Consider the following 26,329-nt stretch of genomic DNA (forward strand, 5'->3'; position numbering starts at 1 on the left):
TCTTTCCTTGCCCTCAGACCCCCGTGCATCTCTGTGCCCCAGCTTTAGGGGCTCTGCTGCAGGGCCAGGCACCAGGCATGGACCAAACTGCCCTAAGCACAGCATCGAGGCTATGCCCTATGCTTGCACAGCGATGCCACTGGATGGCATTGCAGCAGGTACAACCAACCTCCAACAGCAGCAAAATCATATTTAAAAACAATTTTTCCTTCTTGAAATCCAAGTTTGAACAGGGGTTCCTGGACTGTCTCCGTCCACCTGCAGATTCAGGGTCAGAGGACAGAGGGGTGGAGGGGAGGTGATGTGGGGACATGAAGAGATGCGTCCATCCTGCTGTGCTCATGCCACGCAGCTTCCCTGCCACCCTTTCATCATGCCTTGGGAGGCCACAGCTCCTTAGAGCTGGGCCTTCGGCACAGGGAAACGTGGAGGGGCCTGCAATGGGGAGGAAGGCTTCTGGTTCCCAGCAAGGTGACACCCAGGCCACATCCAGGACCAAGAGGCATCAGAACAGGTAACCACATCACCGGCTGCTCCCTCCTAGATCGCAAGTACAGGGCTGGCGACACGCGATTTGCATTCGAGAGGAAAGTCAGAATTGCTGAACCCTCTTGCAAGAGCACAGGGTGACTTGCAGAGCAAGGTCCCATGGTCAGAGCTGCAGTGGCACCAGGAGGCACAACCCATGCTCCCAAAGCACCAGTGGGTCTTGGAGACACCCCAACGTGGCCTCCTGCCAACTCTGCTCCCCGCCATGGGGAAGATGTGCCAAGATCTCCCAGGCTTCCCGTACTCCTTGATGCTTTTCAGAAGAGCGAAACAGAGATGGATAGGAGGCATCCAAAACCGCCAGGATCTGCAGGTGACCCACTTGAGGCTAGCGGGGAAGGACACAACAGTTTGTGCCACAGGAGAAGGCTGAGAGGGAGGACAGGGAAGCGTTGGGGCTGGAAAAGGGTTAAGGAGCTAGCAGGAGCAAGTTCCTGCAGGTAAGATGAGTGAGAACAGAGAGTGACACAGGAGAGCCCTGCAGAGTGGCCTTGGCCAACCATGGGGAACAGAGCTATTTGAGGATGAAGATGAAGAGGGAGGACACGAGTCTCTGCCTCTTGCATGCACGCTCAAGGAACAGCGCTGCGCACGCCCTGAGCAACGCTGTGCAGAGCGGGGCGCAGGTGGTTCGGCGGTGCATGTTTGTGGGTGCAGAAGAGTTGCAGTTAGAGGGTGCCCCACACGGACGTGGAGCTGAATCAAGAGAGTGGGTGGAGAACAAGAGATTTACAAAGGAACGAGCAGGTCCCTCTGTCTGTCTCCAGTGTCCCAGGCATGGGAAGCCTGAGTTTTAACAGGAAAACTGGATCTTCTTTTATATGGCTGGATAAGCACCTGAACGATAAGCTCATCAAGTTGTGGACATCTTCTCTACGTGCCCTTAAGCTGCATCTGAAAGTTACTGCGGGTCAAGGAGAGAAGTGAGGAGCTCTCACTCCACACTGTCAGCATCCAGCGATGAGTAAGCTGGAAACAGCACTGAGCATTTTTAGGGTAAATATCTACCATTGCTGTAACACGGCACAAACGCCGCCAACAAAGGAACGCACTTCTGCTGCTGCTCCAAGGCAGGAGAGAACCAATCCCACTTTTCTTCTGCTCTTATCAGCAGGTCGCACCAGGCAGGGCTGGGGGAAGGTCAGGCAAGCAGTGCTGGAGCCAGAGCTGCCCTGCAGCCATGGGGGCTGGACGTGCGGTGGCTCAGGGGACTGCCCTGGGAGCAGGCAGCAGGGCAGGTAGTGAGAGCTTCAGCCATGGAGCCTTCTTGTCTGCTTGGAGAAAGCCAGGCCACATCACTCTGCTTTTTCTACAGCAGCCCTGGATGTGTTTGCACCTGATCACCAGCACACCTCAGCCTGATGGGGCCTGCAGGGATGGGAATGGAGATGCCTGTTCCCAGCTCTCACTTTGATCTATTCAAAGCATCGGACCAGATTTCCACTTCTTCTAGCTCATGTGTACTGAGCCCAGACATTTCTCTGCCTTGCAGCACGCAGAGCCCAGCGCAGGAGAAGGCTCTCAGGCAGGAGGAGGCTTTGGGGACCAGTCTGTCAATGGCAAGCAGCTCATCCTTGCTGCAAACACGGAACACATCCGGGGGTTATCAACATGTCCTGGGCGGTCCTCACCTCTGCACCACGAGATGGCCCGATGGGCACGGTGACCCTGCACACCCTCTGCCATCGGACTCAAATCCACACTCAACATTGCTGCTGCTTCACCCTTTGCTCTTATGCTGTACCTCTGCTTGAAGTGCAAACAAAGCCAAGCCCTGGGAAGCTCCCACCAGCCACCCAGGAACAAAACCACCCTGTCTAACCGTGAGCCTGAGCCCGGGGGAGCGTTCCCAGCAACCAGAGCAAAGAGGAGGCTGTTCTGGATCCATCCACCTGTCCCTGCGCATGGCCAGGCAGCTCCACCTGACCTGAGAGTAAGGGATGTCCAGACACCTTCAAGCAGTGCAGCTCATGAGGGACCAGCTGTGATTCAGCCAAAGCCACAACCACAGTCACGTTTTAAAAGACACTACGAATTCGCCGTGCAGGTGACTCAGGAAGCAGCTACAAACGTTGAGCACATCTCCAAATTAAGCCTTTAGCTTTCTCCTGCCTTTCCCCTCTTGGAAGGGGAGGAAAGTGCTGTCCTTCTTTACAAAACACTCCACAGCCAGCCACCACCATCTCTCCACTGTGCGTTGGTATTAATCGTAGAGGACGTGGCTTGACCAAGGACCTGGGAAACCGTTCTTCTCGGCAGCATGGCAAATGTCCAGTGACCCCAATTCTCCACTGAGTCATGTTCTGTGTGATTATCCGCAAAGATCCAGGAGCTGCAGCCAAGCATTGATTCAGAGAAATATTACTCGCAGTGAGAAGGATAGAGATTTGCAGTATTATTGCAGGTAAATATTTGCCCTGTCAAATAACATTCAACAGTAAATATGAGCCTAAGAGAGAACATTTATTCTTGGTAAGGTACAAGGAAATACGTAGGCTGGCGTTATCCATCCCACCCTAATCCTCCAGATGACACAAAACACCATGCACTCTGTACCATCCCTCATCTACTAACTAGGTTTTTCCTGCCGCTAACACAAGAGCCTACTAGGGTAGGAATATGACCCTCTAGACACGTCAGAGATTAGATGGGTCTAAGCAGCCCCAAACCAGCCTGGCAAGTCTGCGAAGCGAGGAAAACATTGCTATTTGTGAGGGCGAGAGGTATGACCAAGGGCTACACCCTGAGCTTGTGTTGTGCATAAAGAGCAGGGAGGACACGGAGGTTATGGGGGGCCCACGCCATCCCACCAGCAGCAATGGTGATGCTCTCCCTCCCTCCCGAGTCCAGCTGGACATGGGGACAGCAGCAGGACCCGGGACCCGAGGGCTGTGTCCCCAGGGACAGAGCTCCTCTCCCACCGGCACCACAAGCTCTACCAGCACCGCTCGGGGAAGGGGCTGCAGAAAAACAACCAGGTGCTTTGTGGGCTATGGCACTTGTACCGAAGTTGGATGATGCGTCAGATCGGGTCAGAAGCCAGACAAGCACATTGCTTTGTCATACAGAGACTTTCCTGATTTCTCTTATGCACATATAAAAGGATTCAGAGTGTGCCAGTGTTCACACAAGCTGCAGGGCACACCAGGTTGAGAGAAGATCTTGGGCCATATAAAGAGAAAAAGAGTCCAAACACAATGAAAAAGTGAAAATCGAAGTTTAATGACGGCAAGCTACCCTGTGTTTCCTTAAAAGCCTCCAAACTGCTCTCCCACCACATCACTCGGCACAGGCACCATCATATTTGCAAGAAGGGGATTTTGATACATTTCTCTGGCACGTGAACCACAGAGGTTTTTCTGCTTAGCACAAAGCTCTGAAGCCGCAGGGACAGAAATGTTAGTTCAGATGGCAGGAGAAAGTAGAAGTCACTTGGACGTGGCAAACTCCAAAGAAATGCTCTGGGGTCAGCAAGGGAAATGGCCCAGTGCTCGCTGCGGGGTGACGCGGGGGGCTGCGGGCAGGGGTGCAGACCCCTTCGGCACCACTTCTCCGGGGTGGGGGGGAGATGCCGGAGGGCTGCGCTCGCACCTGCGATTCCCAAAGCCCCGTGCCAAGAAGTGAAGTAGCGCTGATTTTCCGCGTCAGCACCTCTGGGTCTTAGGAATGGAAATTGATTTGCCTCATCTTCGCACACGGAGATCCAGCGTGTGAATAGCAGGGCCAATGAATTACTTGGGTAGAGTTGGATAAATACTGTAAAGAACTATTTATTAACAGTCACATACAATCTACAAATTGTCTTTGAAGTGTTCCCAGCCCCTTCTACATTAGTTTTCACATGCTCAGGTTTTTGACTACAGGAATGTGGTTGAAAAGGGAAAAAATGAGTTCTTGCATGAACATAAATGTGCATTGGAAGCATCTGCACAACATTCAGGAACAGGCAGCCAGAGCACGGGCAACCTGTGGGAAAGCTGGGCTCTGCCTGCCTCTGTGCTCCTCCTCCAGACCTGTAGTAGTGGGTTTTTAAATTCCCAACAAAGGTTGGTTCACCCAAAGACCAAGCACACACCCCCGCGTTCCCCATTTCTCACCAGTTCCTTCTATCACGCAGGCATTGCTCTGGTGCAGACCCTGCGGGCTACGACAACCCGGAGTGGAAAGCCAGCCTCCAGCTCAACCCCAGCACTACTGGATGGCTTTGCCTCTGAATGGAGCTGGTTGTTTACCTTTTAACCTTACACGAGTTGACTTTGTCCCATCTCCTATACACACAAATCCCACACAGTCACACAGCCATGGGTCTCCCAAAGGCTGAGCCTGCTGGATGGTTTCAACCAAATTTGACGGCGCAAAAAAAAGTCTCTTTTCTACAAGTTTCATAAAACCACACGTGCATGGAAAGGAGATACCAGGGTCCTAAACATTCTTGCTTGCCCTAATAATCTTTGATCTCCTTGGCCAGTTGCTACAGCAGCAAAGGGACGGCTATGATGTGGTGCCGTGGTGCTCAGCAGGACGGGGACTGTGAAGGGAACCAGCCAGCAATATTCAGAGGGAACAGAAAATCTCAGGTCACTCAGAAAGGTAGGGAGGCACGCACCCAATGCTGCTACTTAACAGAGAAAGGGTTTTTTTGTTGTTGTTATTTTACATGCTACCTAAGCCAGAAACAACATTCTTGGGACTCTCTGGCCTCTGCACCCAATGCTGTTACTTAACAGAGAAGGGTTTTTTTTGTTGCTGCTATTATACATGCTACCTAAGCCGGAAACAACATTCTTGGGACTCTCTGGCCTCAACCTGTCCATTGGTACCTCGCTTAGGTGGGTGGGAAATGAAGAACAGGGTACCAGTTAGTAATCATCTGTATGATGGGCAGTCCCCAAGATTCAATCTGGGTAAGGACTCGCTTGTGGTTGAACAAAGGCGACAGCGGTGACGGTCCCTGCCCCGTGCCCTCAGGTACAGCCCAACAGGGCTTTGGGATTCATGACGTGAAACACGTGCGTACAATTCTGCTGCAACCCCTTCGATGTAAATAAAAGCTTACAGTCAATTTTCATATTGTCCAAGCTGAGGTTGACCTGCATCACCAAAAAAAAAGCTAAAAATAATGGAGTTCTATGAACAATTTATAGCAAAAGAAATCAGCCCTATTGTAGGCTTTTAAAAAGGCTCCCAACTCCCTCTCTCCCTCCGCTTTTTTTTTTTTTTTTAATCAGTATCCTATCCAGAACTGGAATCCTGTCAAGAATAGTGGATAGCAGAGAACTATAAGTTCTTATTATGTGTATAGTGATTTTATGAATTCAGTGGGGAATGAAATGCAATTTTGTCAGACTTGTCTGTGTTCATAATGACCAAGTCAAATTAATCATCGTGGATAATACTCCTGTGTCAGCCATTCAAGAGATTTTTTAATAGAATTTTTCTGATTCATGTCTTGCAGTACATCAGATCTGTAGTAATGCAGGCACTTCTAAAAATCAGTGCAATTATGGCTTCTTGTTGGCCTGTCATTTTCCTGGAATAAAAATGTCTCTGCAAAAGTCATACACTGTACATAAACCAAAATGGAAAACAAAAATATAGTTACAATTAGGCTTGATTTTTTCTAAAGATTTAATATCTTTTTGAGGCCATTATTTACAGGCAATATATAAAGCTACAGTGCACGATGCTGAAGATGGACTGGTTTATCACAACACATACCGATTTTTTCCTGGTTGTCATTCTTCCTTTGATTGCCCTATGAGTTAGTGGTTTTTGCAAGCATGGAAATGACTATCCCATAGAACAAACAGGGGATAGGTAATGGGCTTGCAGTCAAATTATTGTGTTTATTAAAAATGTATCCAGGAAAGCCCACACAGATCCCAAAGGGCTTTTGTTCAGGAAAATCTCTGGTTCAAGAAAAGGTTACAGTTACCATAAAGGCAGATCTACATGCATGGAAGCAGCAGTGCAGCATGCAATGGTATATAAAGGATTAGTAACGCCGTGTTTCTCCTTCTGAGGGAAAAGAGAGAGACAGACCTCTAATTCCCCAGTGACACAGACAAAAATGAGTTTTGGAAGTAGTTACCCCCAGGAATAAAGAGGAAGAAAACTGTAATCCACCTCAGATATCTCAGCCTTTCCCCTTTTCATTGCCAGGCAGCGATTGCCTTGCAGGAGAGTGCAGGGAAGGACCCTGCCAGAGCCACAGCATCTCCCAAAGGGGAGCTCCACTGGAACCTGCCGGGACAGCTCTCCCTCCAGAGCCACCCTCTCATGCCACCAAGTACCTCCTGGCGAGAAAAGCTCTCAAAACCACTTGCAGGGAGGAATGGAAACCCACGATCACATATTGTCCTCCTGAGAGCTCAAGACCCACTTAAACAATCAGACCAGCAGTTTGTCAACATGTTGACCTAAAACTTGGCCAATACTAGCCAGCATATTGGGGGAGAGAGAAAAGTCCCTAATGAACAATTATGGAAGCTCCTCAGAGAACAGAACAACTCATCCCTCCCTTTCAACTGCCTCATCTGGTTTTATCGTCCTTCCCCCTCCTTGCATCTCTGTTAAGTTCTTGACATCAAAATCCAGCAGCAGGGAGTTCCCCAGGTTCCTTACAAAACATGCCCCAAACTACTGCTTTGCTGTTGTCACTTCTCCTAAATGCCATTTTTCATGAGACAGAGCATGTCCAGCCATCACCTTCCTCCGCCCCATGCTGTCCTGATCCACGCTGGGGTATTCAGTATTCACATCATGGCACACACAGAGGTGCTACATCTGGACTCCCCATCTCCAGTTCTGGAGGCTGAACTCTGTATGGCAACACCATGTCCCTAGAACGAAGACTTTCAACTTCCAAATAAACAGATGGGATATTAAGGCTCAAAGTCTGCTGACAGCGTGTTCAAAAGCATGCAATATTGACTTTTCCAAACATCGGCAATAACCAGAGCTCCTGAAAACCCTTTGTTTTATCTTCATAAGCAGGGCCAGGACTGTAAGGCATGTTTGATGTGTAGCTGCTCCTGGATCACCCACAGTAATCATAAAACCATAGCTTCACCTGTATTTCAGTTACCGACCCACGCTGACAAGAGAACTGTTTCATTTCACTGTGTGGTTTTGGGGCTATTCTTCCCTAGTCTTTCAAAGCAAACGTAGCAGTGCTCCAGGGAAAGCCAGGAGATGTGCAAGCTCCGCTCCACATTGGCAAAGCGTAGCCTCCGTCATCTGTCTCACAATCAGCCTCCTTAAAATTGTTTATAATGATTTTTGCCTGTTTTTAAAATGTATTGAAGAGATGGCACATCCAGTGAGATAGGAGCCAATGGGGATCTAAAATCAGACCGACTGAGCTAGACAAATATAAACCCTTTTCTCTTCTTTCCCAGTATCTCGCCTGGAAGCAAATACAAGGAATATGATAATATTCTACTCAAGAATATCATGCATTTCTGGGAATTATTTGAGGAGTACGGATTTTACATAATTGCCTTTTTTGTCTCATGGCATACTGAACTTGCATAATAAGATCAGTGCACTTCACAGAAATTCATTGTTGGACTGTACGGATTTGGTATTTCGTGTTGCGCCAAGGGTACATTATATAATGATGTATAATGCACCGTAAGCAGGTCAAGAGATAAGGCGGCCTGAAAACAGTAATGGAGTGCATGCAAGGAAGAATTAGTAAAAAGCACTCTAAGAAATTAATTCAACCTGGCTTCAGTCGAGCCAGAAGGACCCCGAGCAGGAAGGAAACTGTATTCTGTACCATACTTGTCCCCGTTCGGTTTTCATCTTCGAGAGCATTTCCCTTACGCTCAAAACTGAAGGTGCGGGGTTAAGGGATTAAAAATAAGCCTTTGTGCTACACTTTGTATGGATGTTTTGTAGCAAGTTTTTCAGAGTTTTATCTCAAAGGATACATCCCAGTCCACCCCACATGGCCAGCACAGTCGTAGTCCGTGCCGCAGGTACTGTGGCAAACACTGCTTTACCTAAAGGTCTGCAGCAAGATCCTCCACCAAAGCCAGAACGGCAACGCTGGAATCGAGTTTTTTTCCTCCCAGATGTGCCCTGATTTCTTTGGGGTTTTTTTTTCCTCTTATCAGCAAAGACAAACTTTCAAATGAGGCCCTGTGTGGTCCTCGCTGCCAGGACTGGTGTTTGCAAGGCACGAGAGCTGTGCGCCCACCGCAGAGAGCCCACCACCGGCACGCCTGCAGATGCAAACACTGTAAATCCCTTGCTGGAGCTAAGGGGGGCAATCTGCAATTTTTTCCAAAGCGGCCCTACATTACCCCTGGTTTGTTCTCATGTCTATCCATATGCACCGTCTTCCCATATGTAACCGAAGTACTTAACACCAGGCTGACCTCTTAGTACAGAAACAAAACTTCACGGCACTTGGAGCGTCGGTGCTGCTTACGGTCCCAGTCCAAACCCAGGAAGGCAGAGCAAAGCGGGTGTTCAACAGTAACGGCTCTTGGTACTCTTGCCTACAAAGCGAGGGTATCAGCCAGATGAAATCACAAACTGGGTCAGCCCCGGCACATTTCCTAAATTTCTAGTTATTTAATGCTGTGACGGCGGGGATCAGGCCAAGACCTTTAAAGCCCAAAGCATCACTCACCACAAACGCACTCAGATTTGAGCCCAAGCGCTTCCAAAGTCAGACTTGGGACCCCAAAGCAAATTGACAAGAAAACGACCTACATTAAAAAAAAAGTAATAAAATCCAACAGAAGCAGTGGCACCCCCCTCCCCATCGCCCAGATTTGACGTGTCTGATTAGCATGAGGAAGGGAGAGATGTGGGGAGAGCTTGCATAATGTGGTGCAATCTAGCACCTCCCCCAGGGTGCCCAGCTGCTGCAGAAGCAATTTCACAGCTCATCATCCATTATGAGATTAAAATAATTTTTTTTCCTCCCGTGAAGTATTAATAAATTGTGCAGGCAGACCAGAGTTAGTGCCATTTACACAAACGGTAGTGAATCACCCACCTAGTTATTTCTTAATGGATTGAGTATCTGTGTTCCTCCTTATCCTGTAATTTAAAAAACTAAATACACAAACCTGTTTATTTGTCTCATCAGGCCCTGAGCCAGCTTTTATTAAGCCTGGAGATACCGGGACAATGGCAGAGCCGCTGCCTCCTGCGGACCTGCCCCAGCACTTTACACAGGAACAATACCAAAATATCCACGTCAATCAATATGAAAGGGGAAATGGACTACAAAAAAGCCCAAGCCCATGTTGAAATCCCTCCCAGAATTCACTTACTTTCCCTTCTGGGGGCAACACTCACTGAGGCATTGCTGATATAATGCGGCTTCCTTGGTACATAGAGTGAAGATGTAAAGCTGTAGTCGGAGCACCGCTAATGGCTCTTTGAACATCCCTGCTTTATTACGGTATCAGACGAAGCAGGCATGTTTAATGTTTAAACTTCCAACGACAAATGCCTTCAGCAAATATGTTTTATGTATTTATTCAGTGCTTCTTAAGCGCCTGTCGCCTTAGCAGCTAAGGTGCTGCTTACCTTTTTTTTTTATTATTATTTTATTAAAATTAAGAAGATATCAATGCTTTGTAAAATGCCACCTTCTTCCCTCCCCTCTCTCCTCTTTATCCCCAAGAGGAGTTTGAAATCCTTTACCCATCCATCCACTGCGACCCATTTCAGACTGCCAGGAAGTTGCCGAAATGGGAAAAGGAAATGAACTGAAATCCCCAGCGCAATAAATCACCCTCCCACACTATCCTGAAGACCCTCAGCCCCACTTTCCGGCACGTGGGGAAAGTGCCAAAGCCAGATACTTCTGAGTCAGCTTTGCCAAAGTAAACCCTGAGATGAGACGACAAGAACATCTACCCAATTTCAACCTCAATGATTGGGTTTGGGCGGGCATTGCCTCCAAAGCCAGGGCAGGCAATGTCTGCAGCTAAGCAAGACCTGGTTTTGGTTGGTCAAAGGAGATATTACAGATTACCTCCGAGATCGGGATGCCTCATTCCTTGCAGACTCATCAACTATGCAAAACTCATCAACGTGCCAGTCCTCCCAGTCCATGAATTATCAAGATAATCACCCGGGACCTCTCTCTACCTCTTTGCATTTAGCGAGCTTCTGAGTGCCACAATTACAAGCCTTCCTCCACAACCACGAGTGCAAGAATTTTACTCTTTTACTCCCTTATCCCAAGCAGAAGCTGTCATGTCACAAAAGCACAAAGGTGCCAGGCTGCTAGGGAAAGCACGAAGCACCAAGAGACTCAGGACAAAATTGTGAGAACTGTAACACGGTGCATGGCCAAGTATCCAAATCCCCAGCGTAGGTGTGCAAATCTCAGCCTTCAGCAACCAATATGTGAATTTTGGGAAAGAGATTTTATCTTTAACAATTTTAACAATTTTTTTTTCTTTAATAAAAACAGGCTTATGTGTGGTATCTGAAAAAAGCCAGGAACACACACATTGCTGTGAGGGCCTCATCTGTGTCCTAAAGCACAGATACTCATCAAATAGTTTCTAAAGCATTAAGTAAACTGGACAAAAATTAATAGCTAGAGTAGGTACCATCCTTTCAGGAGGAAGGCAAAAAGGAAAACCATCAAATTAACAACCAAAATAGCAATATTTCCCTAAAGTAATGACAACTCTCCATCTAAAAGAACAGTTGGGACATCAACCTGCCGGTCATAGCCAGGAACCTGTAGCAGTGGTCACCTCCAAGGCTGGCAGTGAGAAAGGACCATTGTAGGCACTGGCAGCTCTAGAAGCAACGGACAGCATTTGTTGACACAGGGAAGAGCTTTGCAGAGGAGATGAAGGTGCAAGAGGGCTCACATCAACACCAGCACGACCTTCATCGCATGACCACGAGGGACCCAACCCAACACACAAGGCAGGAGGCACTCCATTAGCAGTTGCATCCAAAAAAACCCAGCCCCAGCTACCTGGAGGCCAAACCAACTGAAACACTTCATTCATTAAGCAGCTAGAGAGGTTTTTCTGTGATTTTTACTAGTTTACAAGATGCCAGGTAAAACCTGAATTGTTCCAAGGGAAACGAGCAGAAGTGGAAGAGTCAAAATGAGAGAGAGATATTAATGGAGAGGTGGAGGAGGCACCGAGCACAACTGGGCTGGGGGTAACAAAGCCAAAACATTGACCTCATGGTAAAAATTCACATTTGCCCAGTGTACCCAAGGGCTTCAGCTGCCATCTTTCACATCCAAGCCCACACAAAGCCTAGATATTTCCACAAACCTGTGATGACTCAGAGCTGAGTGCTTCTATTGCCAATACTGCTACCAAACCAGGTACTTCAAGAGTCCTACTTGGTGGTACCAAAAAGCATCATCCCAGTCTAACCCCAATATGATCAAAATGGGACAGATCCTTTCAAAGAAGATTACTAGAGAAGCTTGGCTGCAAGCTAAGCGGCATTGGTTTTCACCATTTCTCCTCCCATTCCTATTCTTGATATTGAACAACAGGAATCTCTTTCCAGATTGGAACAGAGTGAGGCAGAAGTCGGCAATCAAGGGTTGCACAGACAAAAGAAAAAACACACAAGTAGAAGACAGTCGGTGTCTCTAACACGGACGTTGCAGCAGTCCTCGGTGCAGAAGTCTGGAAATCAGGGCAAGGAGAAGAACTACAATGCACGTTCAAATCACAGTGTTTCAAAAATTAAACACCATTGCATGAGCTGCTCAAAGAGCTTCAGAGTTTTCTGCCTTTTTACAGAGTGACTTTCCTTTTTTGATCCCCAGCAGCTCTGTGTGAGCATGATAAATTCATTCCTGAAGTTGCATTCAAGTGCCCAATAATTTCCATCGTTTCCCTGCAGCTCCTCTCTTGACATTTCATGACCAATTTTCTCAGGAAAAACGTAAAGGCCTGAGCTCAGTGTTTTGCTAACCACTTCTCTGTGCATGCAAACCCACAGAGCTCTGCGCTCGTGCAGGGGGGAGGATGAAACATCGCATTTGCACAAGCATCAACGTTAACCGCACCTGCAAGAAGGCATGCAAATATTCATGCAAAAATACATCGCTTTCAACTTTCTAACACTCGGGCGAGCAAATAACCTGCTGATTTTATGAAATGGGGCTCCTACGGCTTTGCTACTTTTGATGCAAATAATGATGTTTCCCTTTCATGTCTTCAGCGCAGGGAAACTTGTCCTGGGGTGTGAGGTGGGCAGGTGAGGACCACACATCTTCCTTTTGGTACTGGTGTGTGCTCCCAGGCTTGTAGCATCCTGAACCGCCTGCAGAAGCGCAGGACCTGCCTCTACCTTGTGCCCCATCTGCTTGCAGAAGCGATGGGCATCCTCCTCCAGCTGGGTCCAGGGTGGAAACAAGCACCTTTTGGGTATTTCCTTCCAAAACGCATTAGGAACTGCTGAAGTCTGGGAAAAAAAGCTCCTGGAGAGAAAAGCAGCCCCCAGCTTCAAGCCCAGCGTGGGGAGCACGAGCCCTCAGTACCACGTAGGTGTCTGGTTTTGTTTAGATGTCATCTGGAATTCTTAAAATAAATTTCTCAATTGTCTTCTAGAGACTGATGGCTTTTTTTTTTTTTTCCTTCCCTCCTTAATAAACTTTCAGGGGTATCTTTATTGTTATGTCTAATTTTAGAGAAAACTAACATTTCCTGAGATTCAATTTCTCTCATAATTGTTGGAAGGAAACTAAATTGTCTGCTGTAAACATTCACTGTATTGTGTGAAAAGTATCTTTATTACAGCCCACTGGGAATACCAATAAAATTCCCAATCCTAGCCCTTCCTCACTGTTTTTTTTTTTTTTAAAGCTCGCTTTTTTCTCTTACATACCCATTAATGTCAGTTCAAACATTCTGCAGTTGAGATTGGAGAACTTAAAATATATTATTTAACAATCAAGGGTAGAATAAAGACTTGTGAGCAGTAAGATCCTTTCTGCCTTCTCTTTCGGTGCTTTCTATTACAGAAAATGAGAATGGCTATCCCATTTTTCTGTGTGCGTGCTTAGAGTTGATGAAAAAAATCTCATTAGTTTAGTCTGACATATACTCAATACAGTCTATGTACATATTTTTTTTCATTTTATTCTACAGCTGCAAAATGATACTAAATTTCATCAGATTGGAACGAAAACTGTGGTCTTGGAACATTTCCCTTTAAGGGTCTTATATTTATTCAGAATTCATGAATCATTTTCCAGTAATACAACTATAATTATTCTTAAAGTGTTATGTTTGAAGGTTTAATATGAAATACTTGCAAAAAGCTCTTTTTCACTTTGATAGTTTGTAATCTTCATGGTAATCAGATCAGTTAGCTCCTTCACATAGCAGCCAGGAAAATACAATTTAATATGAATCTCATACTCTTCACTCATGTTTTAATTAAAGTAATAAAAGTCAAGTCATATTTTGCCCTTTACAGTGTACACAGATGTATAGACCTGAGCTATACAGCATCAGCTCAGACACTTTTGATGGCTGCTGATGGATTGCCTAGTTTGAGATAAATTTAAATTCAGGCTTGCTGATCATGGAAGCCGTGTCACCAACGAGCGAGACCCAGCACTGTCCTCGGCAGAACCGCGATAGGGGTGATGGGTGCATGAGCCAAACGCAGAGCTCTGCATCAGCTTTGCCACCTCTCACCCCACCGGCAGGAGCTAAGGCTGTTGTGAGAGCGATCCTTCAGCTGGGTCCAGTGACCGAGCACACCTCCGGGCAAAAGACTAGTGCATCCCTAACAGTCCCTCACTTTTGGTTCCCATCATAGCTCTGACCAGCCTGGTCTGGTGCACCACCTGATAGGGAACGATCTAAGCCTGCCCCAAAGGAGCAGAACCACGCAGGACTGCTGGCATCCATGCTCTCCTCCTTGGGTAACTGCAGTGCACGCTCCCCACCCACGGTACCCACATCGCACGCATACCTTCTCCCTGGTTACCTGCATCAGCATGCTCCCCGCTCCCGGGCACCCACGGTGCATGCTCCTTTGTGTCTGCATTGCATCCTCCCCTCCTGGCTACCCCCAACACATGCTCCCCTGCCTGGGTCACCCATGGCACCCACGCTCCCCTGCCCAGGCACCTGCCAGCTGCACCCACCCCGAGCTGCTCAGGCTTCAGGAAGAGGGATGCCCAGGGATCTACTGAACTGAAGCAAGAGCAGAAAAGCTAACACAACCGACCTGTTGCATGCAGGCACCATGCCAGCGCAGTCTCATGGGATGGCTCCCCATGAGGTCCCATCACTTTTGTTAGAGCAGCGAGGGGTTGAGTACCATTTCACGCTCACAAGGAAGCTGCCAGAGCACTGCTGGGCACCAGTTCGGGTCCACTGCTCTGCTCAACCGCATGAGCAAGTAAAGGTTGGAGTCAACGCTTGACTCCGAGCGTAAGGAGCTGGATGGCTGTACTCGGGATATATAACCCTCATCATCCTCCAGTACCTGCAGAGCCCTGAGATGCTCTGCTGAGCAGGTCAGGCCATCACGGGGCTGGAGTGGAGCCCAGTCCCACAGGTGCCCAGGGCAACCCCAGAGCTGACACGGAGCAAAGGGCTCGTTCTGCAGCCGGCCGAGGCTATGGAGGGGTCTTCCTTTGTGCACAGGCCTTCACCCAAATTCTGAAGTGGAAAATAACATTTTCCTGTTGGAAGTGAGTGGCTCCCCAGTTAATCACTCTGTTGTGACGGCAGACTCAAACACCGGCTCAGGCTGGGGCTCCGATGAGAAGAGAAAAAGTAATCAATCAGTTGGGAAAGGAAATCCCAAGAGCAACAGGCTGGGTTTGGTTTGTTTTTGTTTTTGTTTTTTTTTCATATTCCTGCAGCCCACAGTGCTACATTTCCACAAATACACACAATTTTCCAAAGCCACTCCCCAGAGGTCCATTACAGAAGCAAACCAACCTCGGCAGGAGCCAAAACCAAACTTCCCCACAGGACGCAGTAGAAAATCTTGCTCGTCACAGCTAACCGATAGCGATGTTATCGCATTATCGGAGCTCAGCATCAATCGTTAACATGTAAAGACCTGGCTCCCAATCACACCATGTCACAGTGGGTAATTCGGGAGACAAGCGGTGAGGAATTAGCACAGTGTGAGGAGCTGGAGGGTCTGAAGGCAGAAACAGGTTGTGCATAAAAGCTCCAGGATTGCCTTTGTCTGAAGTGACAGCCGCCACTCAAGGACAACCCAGCACCCTCCCAGGAGCAGCGGTAGCTGACCACAGAGGCACCATCAGGGGGGTTTTAAAGCACACATAAGTACCATATTAAGATGATACCTATGCTTCGAAGGTGACTCGCTCCCTCCAGAGCTGCCCCAGGTTCCCCCTCGTGTAGGTCCCCACCTTGCCCGGGGGCATGCTGACCATCAAAGGCAGCAGCTCTGCGTACCCCACGTGCAGTCCCTTTACAGCAGTGTTGAGCACAGCTGGAAATCTTTGATAAAGTGTCACTTTGTTGGCTAAAGGATACTGCACACCACCTACCTCCGTGTTTTGTTGCTATTTTATGAGCCATTGGCTTTACAAGCTCATCAGCATTGCTGGACAGCCAGCCCGTGCATCCTCAGGCCGCAGGAGTCACCGTGCACACCAGGAGATCCCCTTCAGTGTCATTTAGTCTGACTGGACCCCAGCTGTGCCCCACGGTGCTCTGAAGCAGTCCCTGTCACTCCATCTCCTTCCCCCAGGGAGCATTTCTGGAATCGTGAGTCCACATTTCCTTCAGCCCCACTGGTGGGCACCACGGCATTTCAGTGTCAAGAAACACCCATGTCCAACCCTCTATCAGAACTTGTCTTGGGGATCAGTATTTTCTAAATGTAAAACTTTGGATCAAGACGCAGCGGCAGCAAATGCTGTTTCTCAGTGGGCTACACATCGTCCTGCTGCTGCCCTCCCTCTGCGCTACCTTCAGCCTTGGACCACTCTCCTGCATTGATTGGGTTTTTATTATGATTTTTTTAAATGTTTCACTGCTTATGGACTTCTTGATCACAAAAGAAATCTGTTTGAAGATCCTTATGTGCGTTTTGATCACACACCTCGCAGACTGAGGGCTACAGTCAGGTGTGCTACTTAATACAGATGCTCTTTAGCATTGGGTCAAAAACAATCTCTGGGCTGATTTAGAGCCCAGTAAACCTGGAAAAGACTTGGGAAAGAGAAGGAAAGATTACTGCTTGGACTGACCCAAGGGCATAGCTGGTTGCGGTCATGTGGAAGACCTTGGAGGAGGTGTGGACGCGGTGCCTAGCCCTCGGGCTGCCAGCCACAGTGTGTGGCATTCCTCTGCTTTCCGACCACTGCTCCGGTGCAGGCGAGGATCTCCTTCTCCCTCCTGCCTTTGCCCCTAAACCTAAATCTATTTGGAAGCCTCAGTTCCTCGATGAAGTATCTACGCATGCAATTCAAACACCATGACAACTTCAGAGTTTTCTGTCCCTACAAGGCGCTCTGCGTGACCTGACAGATATCTTCAACTGTATAAGATGCTATTTCTTTTTTTTCCCTCCCCAAGCAAATGCAATAGAAACAGAGACGATCCATTTTGGTCTAGGAACTGCTCAGTTACATTAGCTTTTCACTCTGTGATGCTTAGTGGATGTTTTTCAAACACCTTATTGCTAACAACTTAGGAGTCCTTTGAGACCAAGGGTTGAAGATGACGTTCGTTGTGCCTGTAATACCAAGGGATTTTTTTATTATTATTTTATTTAAGCACTATAGCGAACCCTCCACCAGCAACAGAAGCTTCTCTTGCTATAACTAAGTTACAGGAATCACTGCTTGACTGCGTCTCTCAAAAATTTCACTGTCACATAGGAGTTCATGCAAAATTCACAAGCCTGGATCACCTCCCAAGCCCCGCCTGGAAGGGTTTCCATTAGCTGCTGATTATAATAAATGACACGTAACACTCTATTGTTCATTCTAAAATAGTACATGAGATTCTTCCTGAATCGTCTGCTGAGAAAGGCTTTTAATATCTATCAATGTCTTCCCTCTATTTTTTATTCTCCAGCACAACATATGAAATTATACGGTAGTACTCAAAGAACAGCAGGGAAAGAAATTGTATCTTAGCACGGGCGCCTGCTGCAGCGCACAGCCCCAGCCTCCACTGCGCTGCCAAACTCTGTTTAACCCTCTCTTTCAACTCTGAGACCGTATAAAGCTCTCACTTCTCTTCACTAGGGGCCTTCTCTACATATATATATGGACGTTCTAGCAATATTTGCAATATATCATTGTAAAGGGATTGGAGGGTCATCAGTTTTTTTCCTTTCAGGTGTACTCTGCCCCCGTTGTGGCTGACTCCAGACTTCAAAAATACAGACTGTTTGCAGATTGGAAGAGAGCGGGACGCTGTACGGGAGAGCGAAGCCCAAGGAGCACAAGACCGCTGGAAAGTCAGGAGCATCAGAGCTCTCCATACCCGGGGGACAGGCTCATCCTTTTTCAAACCCTTCTACTTATATCAGTGATTTTCCCTAACACTGACCATCCTCTGGCTATCATCTGTGCCTGTGATCAATAGATCAAGCCAGTCAATAGCTAAAACCAATCGATTATGAAGACCCCAAGACATGTCTCCTCAAAGTTAAAAACACCACAAATTTCTTCATTATGCAAGGACTGATCAGACTCCTTAGAAACACAAAAGTTCATTAGGGGACTTGAGTGGAAACTGCACAAAGAATAACCTCGTGGCGGGCTCTAATTTTTCCTCCACCACCCTGCTGTGCAGTCTTTACTATGACAAGATTCAGCCATTTCTATGGTCTCCTGGTTTCTTCCAGCCTTTCTTCTGGAGCAAACCCAGGTCTGAGACAGTGGCTGTGGTGACCACAAGCAACCTACTGCACTTTATGAGCTTCAGGACAAACCAACTGCTGGAAACTCCTCCAAATTCACACATCCTGGTAGGTCAGGGACCAACCAACATGAGAACACGTTACGCCCGAGCAGTTGCACGCTGTCGCTTCACTGCCAGCGACAGAGCATCTCTACCAAAGCCACTGACGGAGGGAAAACCGAAGTCCATATTGGTCCTGTTTTACAGCTTCCTACCAGAGAGGAAGGAGTCAGAACGAGGGGAGGATGACCCACGTCTTCGTTAGCAGCACCAAATTGCCCTTACACAGCCATGTCAGGACTGTAGTCGTTGCCTTCTGGCTCTGCAGTCCCCAGTGGGGAAGGGGACCCCCGCACTCGCACAACATCGATCTGCCTGAAACCCAGGTTTATTTTATCAACTGTTGACACTCTGCTGCAATTCAGCCGAGATTGGTGGGAGGACAACGCGTCTGCCAGGATTATGACAAGGTTTGATGGCATATTTGAGAGCAGAGGGTGCCAAGATGAGCTCAAGTCAGTCTGGTGCGTTAGCAGAATGTGAGCAAGGTATCCGCAGCATCCCGCACCGTCATTAATTTCTAATTATGCCATCGCTTGCTTTCTACATTATTGCTTATTTACCAAACACAGCTTTATTGTACCGTCCAGTTCCTTATAACTGGCAAACCCATTGTTATGCTAAAATGAATGTTCTAAATGTTATTTATTATTTGATAAACCTTGTGTAACCCTGAATGAGGACATTAAATGGCAAGAACACTACTTCAAAATCCCATTTTAAATAAGTCACCAAGACAGCTATGCCTTTATAAAACACATTAGAGTGGCACTCAGAGCACATATGGCTCAGGGATATATACAAATTATACAATTTCTGTCATTCGATCAAATAAGAGGGACGTTTTGACCCCAGAAATGAGTCAAATGTAAGTTGTAATTCAAGCCCCACCGGAGGCCCTGGTGGTAATGTATCCTGACGGCTGATCAAAGAGCCCTGACCATTTGACCTACCAGATCAGCGACTTACTGTATCTATTATGGCTAATACACACCCAAGCTTGAAGATGTATGGAGATAAACAGATAAAGGGCAATAGATACAGTAGATAAATGTTGATTTATACACATCCAAGCACACGGATACATACGCAGATGGATGTCATGAGTGCAGAAAGGGGCAGCCCTGTATAACCCCACACTAACATTTACATAGGGACACATTTGCAGACAGATGCTGTATATGTGTGCGTGCACAGTGCAGATATAAGCTCTCTTAGCTCCGTTTCTCTCGGTATAACCCCACACTCAGCTGAGCTCCTGCCGATTTGCACGCACCCAGAAGAAAACCCACCTTCTACTTTACGCACGTGTTGCCACGTACAAACACGCCTATGCCCACCCATCTACTTTCTCAGCAGCATAAACATGAACAGCTCCATCTGTGAGTTACCCAGTCTCGCCCTAACGCACACAGCCCAAACTAAAGCCCTCTCTGCTGCTCTGCAGGGTCATCCACATCAGGTGTCTCACCAGCGTTGGGTGAAACCGTGCTTTTTTCCAATGCTGCTGTACAAACCTGCAGCCCTCACACACGTCCACAGGACAGCTGTGGTTCCTGGCAGCTGAGACCTGATGTTTGTGATACACAGATGGGCAGCACGAGCGTGCCAGTAAGAGCATCACATAAGAATAGCATTAGGAGGAGGAAAGGGTGTGCAAGTAGCTTTCTGTCAATTTAACTATCATATTTTCAATACTCACAGCTAAAGCAGTGGGGTCCTATCTATGCTCTCAGTCACAAAAGCAAAGAGCTGCTTATGCCGATGAATCTCTCTGGCCTGAATAAAGGATACCGATGTATAACGGCATTTGCACGAGGAGTCGCACAAACAAACTTGTTGGTACAGAAACAGGCATGTTGCTCAGCTGGAATAAGCCGTGTACTGGAAGCTCCTGGGATCAGGCAGCACGCAGGATCAAAAATGCCCAGCGGTAAGTAATCAGCTCTTTCCTCCTTCGAAGCTGCTCACTGCCCTGCCAGCAGCCAGGGATATGTGATGGAGAGAGAAGAAATGTGGCAAACACTAAGGCTTTCCATAACGTCCCTCCACGGATTGGGCACAAAGTCACATCCCTGCTCCCAACAAGCCGAGGGACAATGTCCCCAAACCCGTGGCAGTGCCCGGCTGTTCCCCCACCCTGCATCACATCATCCCCAGCTCCCCGGCAGGGTATTTCCTGCGTTTATTCCCCCCGTAACGTGGGATAACTTCTTGCAGGGTATTCCCAGGCATAGTTAATTCATGTCTATAAAGCATCCGTGGACCTTCCTGCAAGTGCAAAAGTCTCGATGCCAAACAAAACCAACCTCATTCCTGTCCAGGTACATCAGGAATTTCCCAACCTTTGCCCTTCCTGGAGCTACTCTTGCTATCACAGTGACCTTAATAAATGCCTTTTCTGACTGATTTTGCAGGTGTTTTCATTTCTTTTAACAGCACCGTCACATTTTTACTCATCTTTCAGAGTACATCATATGATTGGTAATCTGTCCATTCCTTGGGATTTTTGTATTACTTAATTCCTTGTCTTTGTTTGGGGAGGGGGGGGAAAGAAAGAAAGAAAATTGACAGGGGTGAGGAATGATGCTCTGCCGACTTCATGAGACACAACAGATACCTCACTCATCTCGGGGGGTCAAATGTCCGCGATGGTTTGATCAGATGTCAAGTTGCATTTATACTCTGGCCCCTGTTGGGGGTTGAATTACATTTCACATTTGACTTACTTCTGGGGTCAAATGTCCCTCCTATTCGATGGAACAAGAGAAATTATTTTCCCCAAGCAGGCCTTGCCGGCATAAGTCTGGAGCTGTCAGCACTCCTATTATGTTTTAGGCTCCTGTATTTCTGCATTTCACTCTCAGCTGAGACCAACTCCTTTTGGGATGACAACAAGAAACGCAGCCGATAGCACATAAGCAACCCCACCGTGTAAGATGAGGGGAAGGAGCAGATCAGCTGGCTTTCAGATGTTTTGGACTATGTTTTGTTTGGAGTTTTTGAGGGGTTTGGGTTTGGGTTTTTTTTTTTCCTTCCCTTTTCCCCCCAGCTTAGCAGCTCTGCAGGGTAGGGAATGACGAAGAAGAGGCAAGCTGGCTTTACTACACTTTAGCCATGAGATACCGCAGAAGCTCCTTAGGATCAAAAACGATCCAAGGGGCTGAGCTAAGGCTGATGTCAGGGTGCTGCGGGATCATGATGCTGCCCAAGGACTGCTCACAGCACAGGACCTGCCCTAACCCCCCCCGTTTCTGTAGCTCCAGTTGTAAAATGAGAATAATTGTATCTGTGTGAAGGGAAAGGATGACTCAAGAGCTTAAGCAGTGGTTGGATCTCTGGGCAGAAAGTGTAAAGCATTGCATTGACAGGCAGGAGTCATTTAAACCCCCCTGGGTTTAAACCAGGGCAGAGGGAGAGGTGATGAACTGAATTCTGCTTTCCACCTAACTCCTTCTAGGTATTTTGAAAGAAAAATTGCAAGGTAATACAAAATTTCCTGTAACAAAGACTACTGAACTTCTTCCATCTGTGGACTCCTAAAAATTTTCCAGCTGAAATGAGGCCACACACAGAGATGGATTTCTTGCCCTCCTAGCCCTTCCCACCCACCTCAAAGCACGGAGGGGCTGGAAGCCCTCGCGTAGGTCCGGGGGATTTCATCGTGACAGTCTCAGCCCAGGCCATCACAAGGGTGCTGGTACCAGGGGAGCTCAAAGCTGGGGTAAATGAGCAAGTGTGCCCTAAGACAGGCAATGTGAAGCTCAGATTTCCCACTGTTAACGCTGGACATCCCAGACCCTGCGCTGAGATGGGCTCAACGTAAAACTGTCTGCTGCCGAGAGCTGCAGATGTCTGATGATGCCCAGTGCAACCAGTTTAGGACAAAAATGGGGAAAAAAAATCCCAACCCACCAGGCCCATCTATTACAGTGTGATGGCTTCAGTAATTAGCGTGTGTGACTTGTCTTTGTCCCCAAGGATCCCAAGGGCTGAGCAATATCCCGTGTGTGCCGCACAGGCATCTCGGGGCCGGTGATTTAGCAGCCTCTCAAGCGAGATTGTGAAACCACGCTCCTGCCGTTTAATGTACTCGTTCGGGTTACAACAGGTTTAGCAAACAATAAAAAAACCCAACCATCTGCACTCCCCATTTAAATAGAAGAGTTGTGTTATTTAGTAATAAAGTCATGACTGGTGCTATAAAGCGCTCTCTGGTAAACAAGCGCTGATGTGCAGGTACATAAGGGGAGACGATGAACTAATGAAGGTGAGGGAGGAAGGCTGCTCCCCATCCTCCTCGGCCAAAGCTCATGCCGGGTGTGAACCACCACTGACGTCCTTGCAGGGCATGAACTGGGATCCTTGCCCTCCCTTGCCCTGGGCAAGATTATGGGGGGATCACTGCAGCATCCCATGGGGGCACCCACCCCGGCAGAGTCCCAGGTGCCACCTCATGCCCTTGCACCCCTTGGTCCCACTCCCAGCTCCCCTCTGACTGTCCCAGGGATAGCAGCACAAGGAGGGGAACTGGAGAAACAAGATGAGACAAACTTCTCCATCTGTTTTCCATGTCCATCCCCACTCCCCACAGAGCTCTTGCTCTGCGAGATAAAGCAGCAGCCCGGTCCCTGTGCACAAACCCAGCCCTGTACGGGGGGGTACCTGCCCCCTGCCCACTCTCTGCTGAAAGAAAGATACTCCCTCCCTTTTCATCCTTAACTGCTATTTCAAAATAGGAAATAAAGGTCAACAAATAAATAGAGAATCAATGAAGAGTAAACTCTTATGTCCCAGGTTACAGGGATCTAAGCTGATTTAGTTTATCCTTCTCCCAGGTTCAAACAGTACATGAACCCTTCACCACATGATAGCCTCTCTATTTATTCAGAAGTCAGTCCTCCTCTTCCTCCTCGATCATGGTGCAGCAAACTGTTCCTCACCCCCCCGCATCACTTCTGATTTCCCTCCAGCTGCCCACCCATGGGGGAAGCAGGATGCGACGGGGCCCTACCAGGTGATTTCTGTTGGTGTGGAGGAGGAAACTCAAATGCTTCACGTTGGCCATGGTTCAGCCCCAAGCCAGTCCGATCCCACAGGAGCATCATGGCGGGGAATGCAGCTGGCAGCTGAGCTGGTGCTGCCAGCCCTTCCCGATGAGCCTGTGAAATAGCTGTCCCTTGGGAGTTTTTAAAGGCAGAGTATCTAAGACAACTGCCCCCGTTAGCATCCACCACTTGCGATAGGCTCTGCACAGCCCTGGGGAGCACAGGGAGGGGCAGGGCTGACCCCCAATCTGGGCAGCCTGGGGTCACCCCCTCCCTTTCTGCGTTTACTCAACCTCTGGCCATTCCTGGCTCTAATGATCAACCACACCCCGTTGTCGATCGACTATGTATTTGTTTCTGCTGAATCACTCCATAGCACAAAGCCTGTGGTTCCTTCCCCACCCTCTGGAAATCCTTCTCGCACAAGAACAGCCCCCTCCCCACGCCCCGGCGGAGGTGGCTTTGCGTGCAGTCTTCGAAAGCCAGAGCACGAACAACTCTCCCGAGCAATGAGCCAACGTACTGCCGCACTCTAAGAAAGCAAACAACAGGTTTTCATCCTGTTTTCAGGTTAATATGCATATATTTTAATTGCCGCTGGTATCTGAGCTAGCTACACCATGGCTGACTCACTAGCTTTGCAATTCATAGCGATGCTGCGGTAAGTACCAAACCCCAGCAGCAGGAGCACGCTGTAACCTCACCACGCATATCGGGTCCAGGGCAATAGGAAGCCGGCAGCATCTTGGGCTGGATGGACACCATCACATGCCTGCCTTACCAATTTACACACAACATAACCCTGCAGAGCCCACGATGCACGTGTCTGTGGTCAACAGGGCCGCACAATGAAATGGCCCAACGCAGCTCAAAAATGGGACGCTGAAAAATATTAGCAACGAACTTGCACTTTCCTTGACAAGGCAGCTGGATACGATGAGATGCTTCACCCCTAGGGTGCAGCATCAGGCACCTCAAAGATGCACCGAGTCCCCAGCACGCTCCAGTCATGCTGGGCAGGGGGACGCAGATGGGACCATCTGTCACCTCCTGGTCAGGAGGACAGGTAAGCACGTGCTGAAGTCCTCACCTCCTATCAGGACCTATGCATGAGCTTAACTTTAGACATGTTTAGGGCTTCACAGAACGGACAAGTCTTTTTCATGTGTATCCAAGCCCAGATAGAGCCCTGAAGGTTCACGCACCTGTGAGACACGAGCACTTCTATTCTGGTCCTCCACGTGTGGGTTTATACCTCCTAAACAGGAAACCTTTGATTCCTTTTTCTCCCCGAGCCAGCTAACTGTTAATCTATTTAGCTACAGGAAACACTCCGTGTGAGGGAAGGAGACACCTGACCTACACACAATACTTGGAAACCTCACCGCATCCAGAAACACCAACTGCACCTTCATTTTGAGTGAAGGATGCTGAGGCTAAGCTTTTCAGCCTCGTCGGAGAGCCGTGGCTAAGCCAGGCTCTGGTGATAGGCAGTAGCACCAGCACACAAGCGCATCTCTCTCCCCGTATCGAATGCATCCGCCTGTGCTCCTCGGCCGTGGACCCTCCTGATGTCCCAGGAGTGCAGATTCACAGAGAGTTCCTAGAATTTGTACTTGGGCACAGCCTAAGATCCCTAAAAAATCTCACCACGCTGCCTGCCCTAGCAAATCGACACTTACCTGATTTGCCGATAGAAACTCCTGGGCGTTGTCATTCATTCCCATGTACATGTTCTCCCCATCAAACTAGAAAGACAAAAGAAAGTTAGAGTTAGTGAAATGCCATCTGCACAACAGGGTCATGTGCATCCCTAATGCTTTCCTGGCTCTTCACATAAAGAGCCAATATTCCCCGAAGAAAATCCTGAGCTGCTCCTTTAAAACTTTTGAGCACATATGAGCACACGTACATCACGGTTATTGCAATGGGACATGGTAACATAGCACGTTTATGGGTTTTTTTTTCAGTGAAATAATGAATGAATCACTCCAAATAAATAAGCCAAATGTGTGCAAAACCACAGGTGTATCCAGCAGCAAAGATCACCCAAATGATGTTCTTGCTAAAATTCCTACTAGACCATCAATCAGCTTTAAAAAGCCAACTTCCATCGATGGAAATTTCCAAGACAGGCAGGTCCCATTCAATCCCCTTCCAGACACCTACGTACTCCTTAACCTCCAAAGCAAACCTACAGCAGCAATGCAGAAAGCCATACCCAAGGACCGTACACGCAAAGCCTGATTCCCCATCCTGACTTTTTGTTGTTGTTTGCAAACTCCAGCTGAAAGGAAGCCCACTTCCCCCCATCGCCTCTCCCCCTGCCTGCTCTGCCGGGATTTTGCCTCCATGGCTGGGCGAGAGGCAGGGCAGCCCGAGCACGGTGCATTCGCCTGTGCCCCCACGGCTCCTGCAAACACGCCTGCCCCCTTCCACCTGGTTCTGAGCTGCTAATCCACTTCTTAGGCTACAAAACCCCCCTGGAGAACCGCAAAACTCCTCTCATTAATTAGCTACAACGGGAGCTTTTCACTCGCTCCGATTCCAAACGAAGGAAAAAAGGCCCTCCAGGATTGTCTCCGGCTCAAAGTATGGCTGGGGCAGTTCTCAAGGCTAAGTTCACAAATTAATTATGGCAATAAAATGGGCCACACCGTAAAACACTTCCGAGACAAGGATGAAGGTACCAGCTGTCAATGACACCACACACTTAACAAGGGGAAGAGCCAACCCTCTTGCCCTTACAAGCTGGATGATGAATTGAAGATTGCTCACCCC

At 48.2% G+C, this 26,329-nt stretch overlaps 1 protein-coding gene across 1 annotated transcript in view; it reads right to left on the bottom strand.

Moving 5' to 3' along the window:
- LOC104162815 (TOX high mobility group box family member 2-like) overlaps window positions 1–25,296 on the bottom strand; it is a gene marked incomplete at both ends in the record, with an annotated part of 28,466 nt that extends 3,170 nt beyond the window's left edge. The window contains one exon of the mRNA XM_009701636.1: window positions 25,231–25,296. Coding sequence (XP_009699938.1) covers window positions 25,231–25,296 — 66 coding nt within the window. The remainder of the gene's footprint in view (window positions 1–25,230) is intronic.
- Window positions 25,297–26,329: the final 1,033 nt, after the last annotated feature.

The sequence above is a fragment of the Cariama cristata genome, unplaced genomic scaffold, assembly GCF_000690535.1.
Source record: "Cariama cristata isolate BGI_N322 unplaced genomic scaffold, ASM69053v1 scaffold12676, whole genome shotgun sequence".
Classification (NCBI taxonomy): domain Eukaryota; kingdom Metazoa; phylum Chordata; class Aves; order Cariamiformes; family Cariamidae; genus Cariama; species Cariama cristata.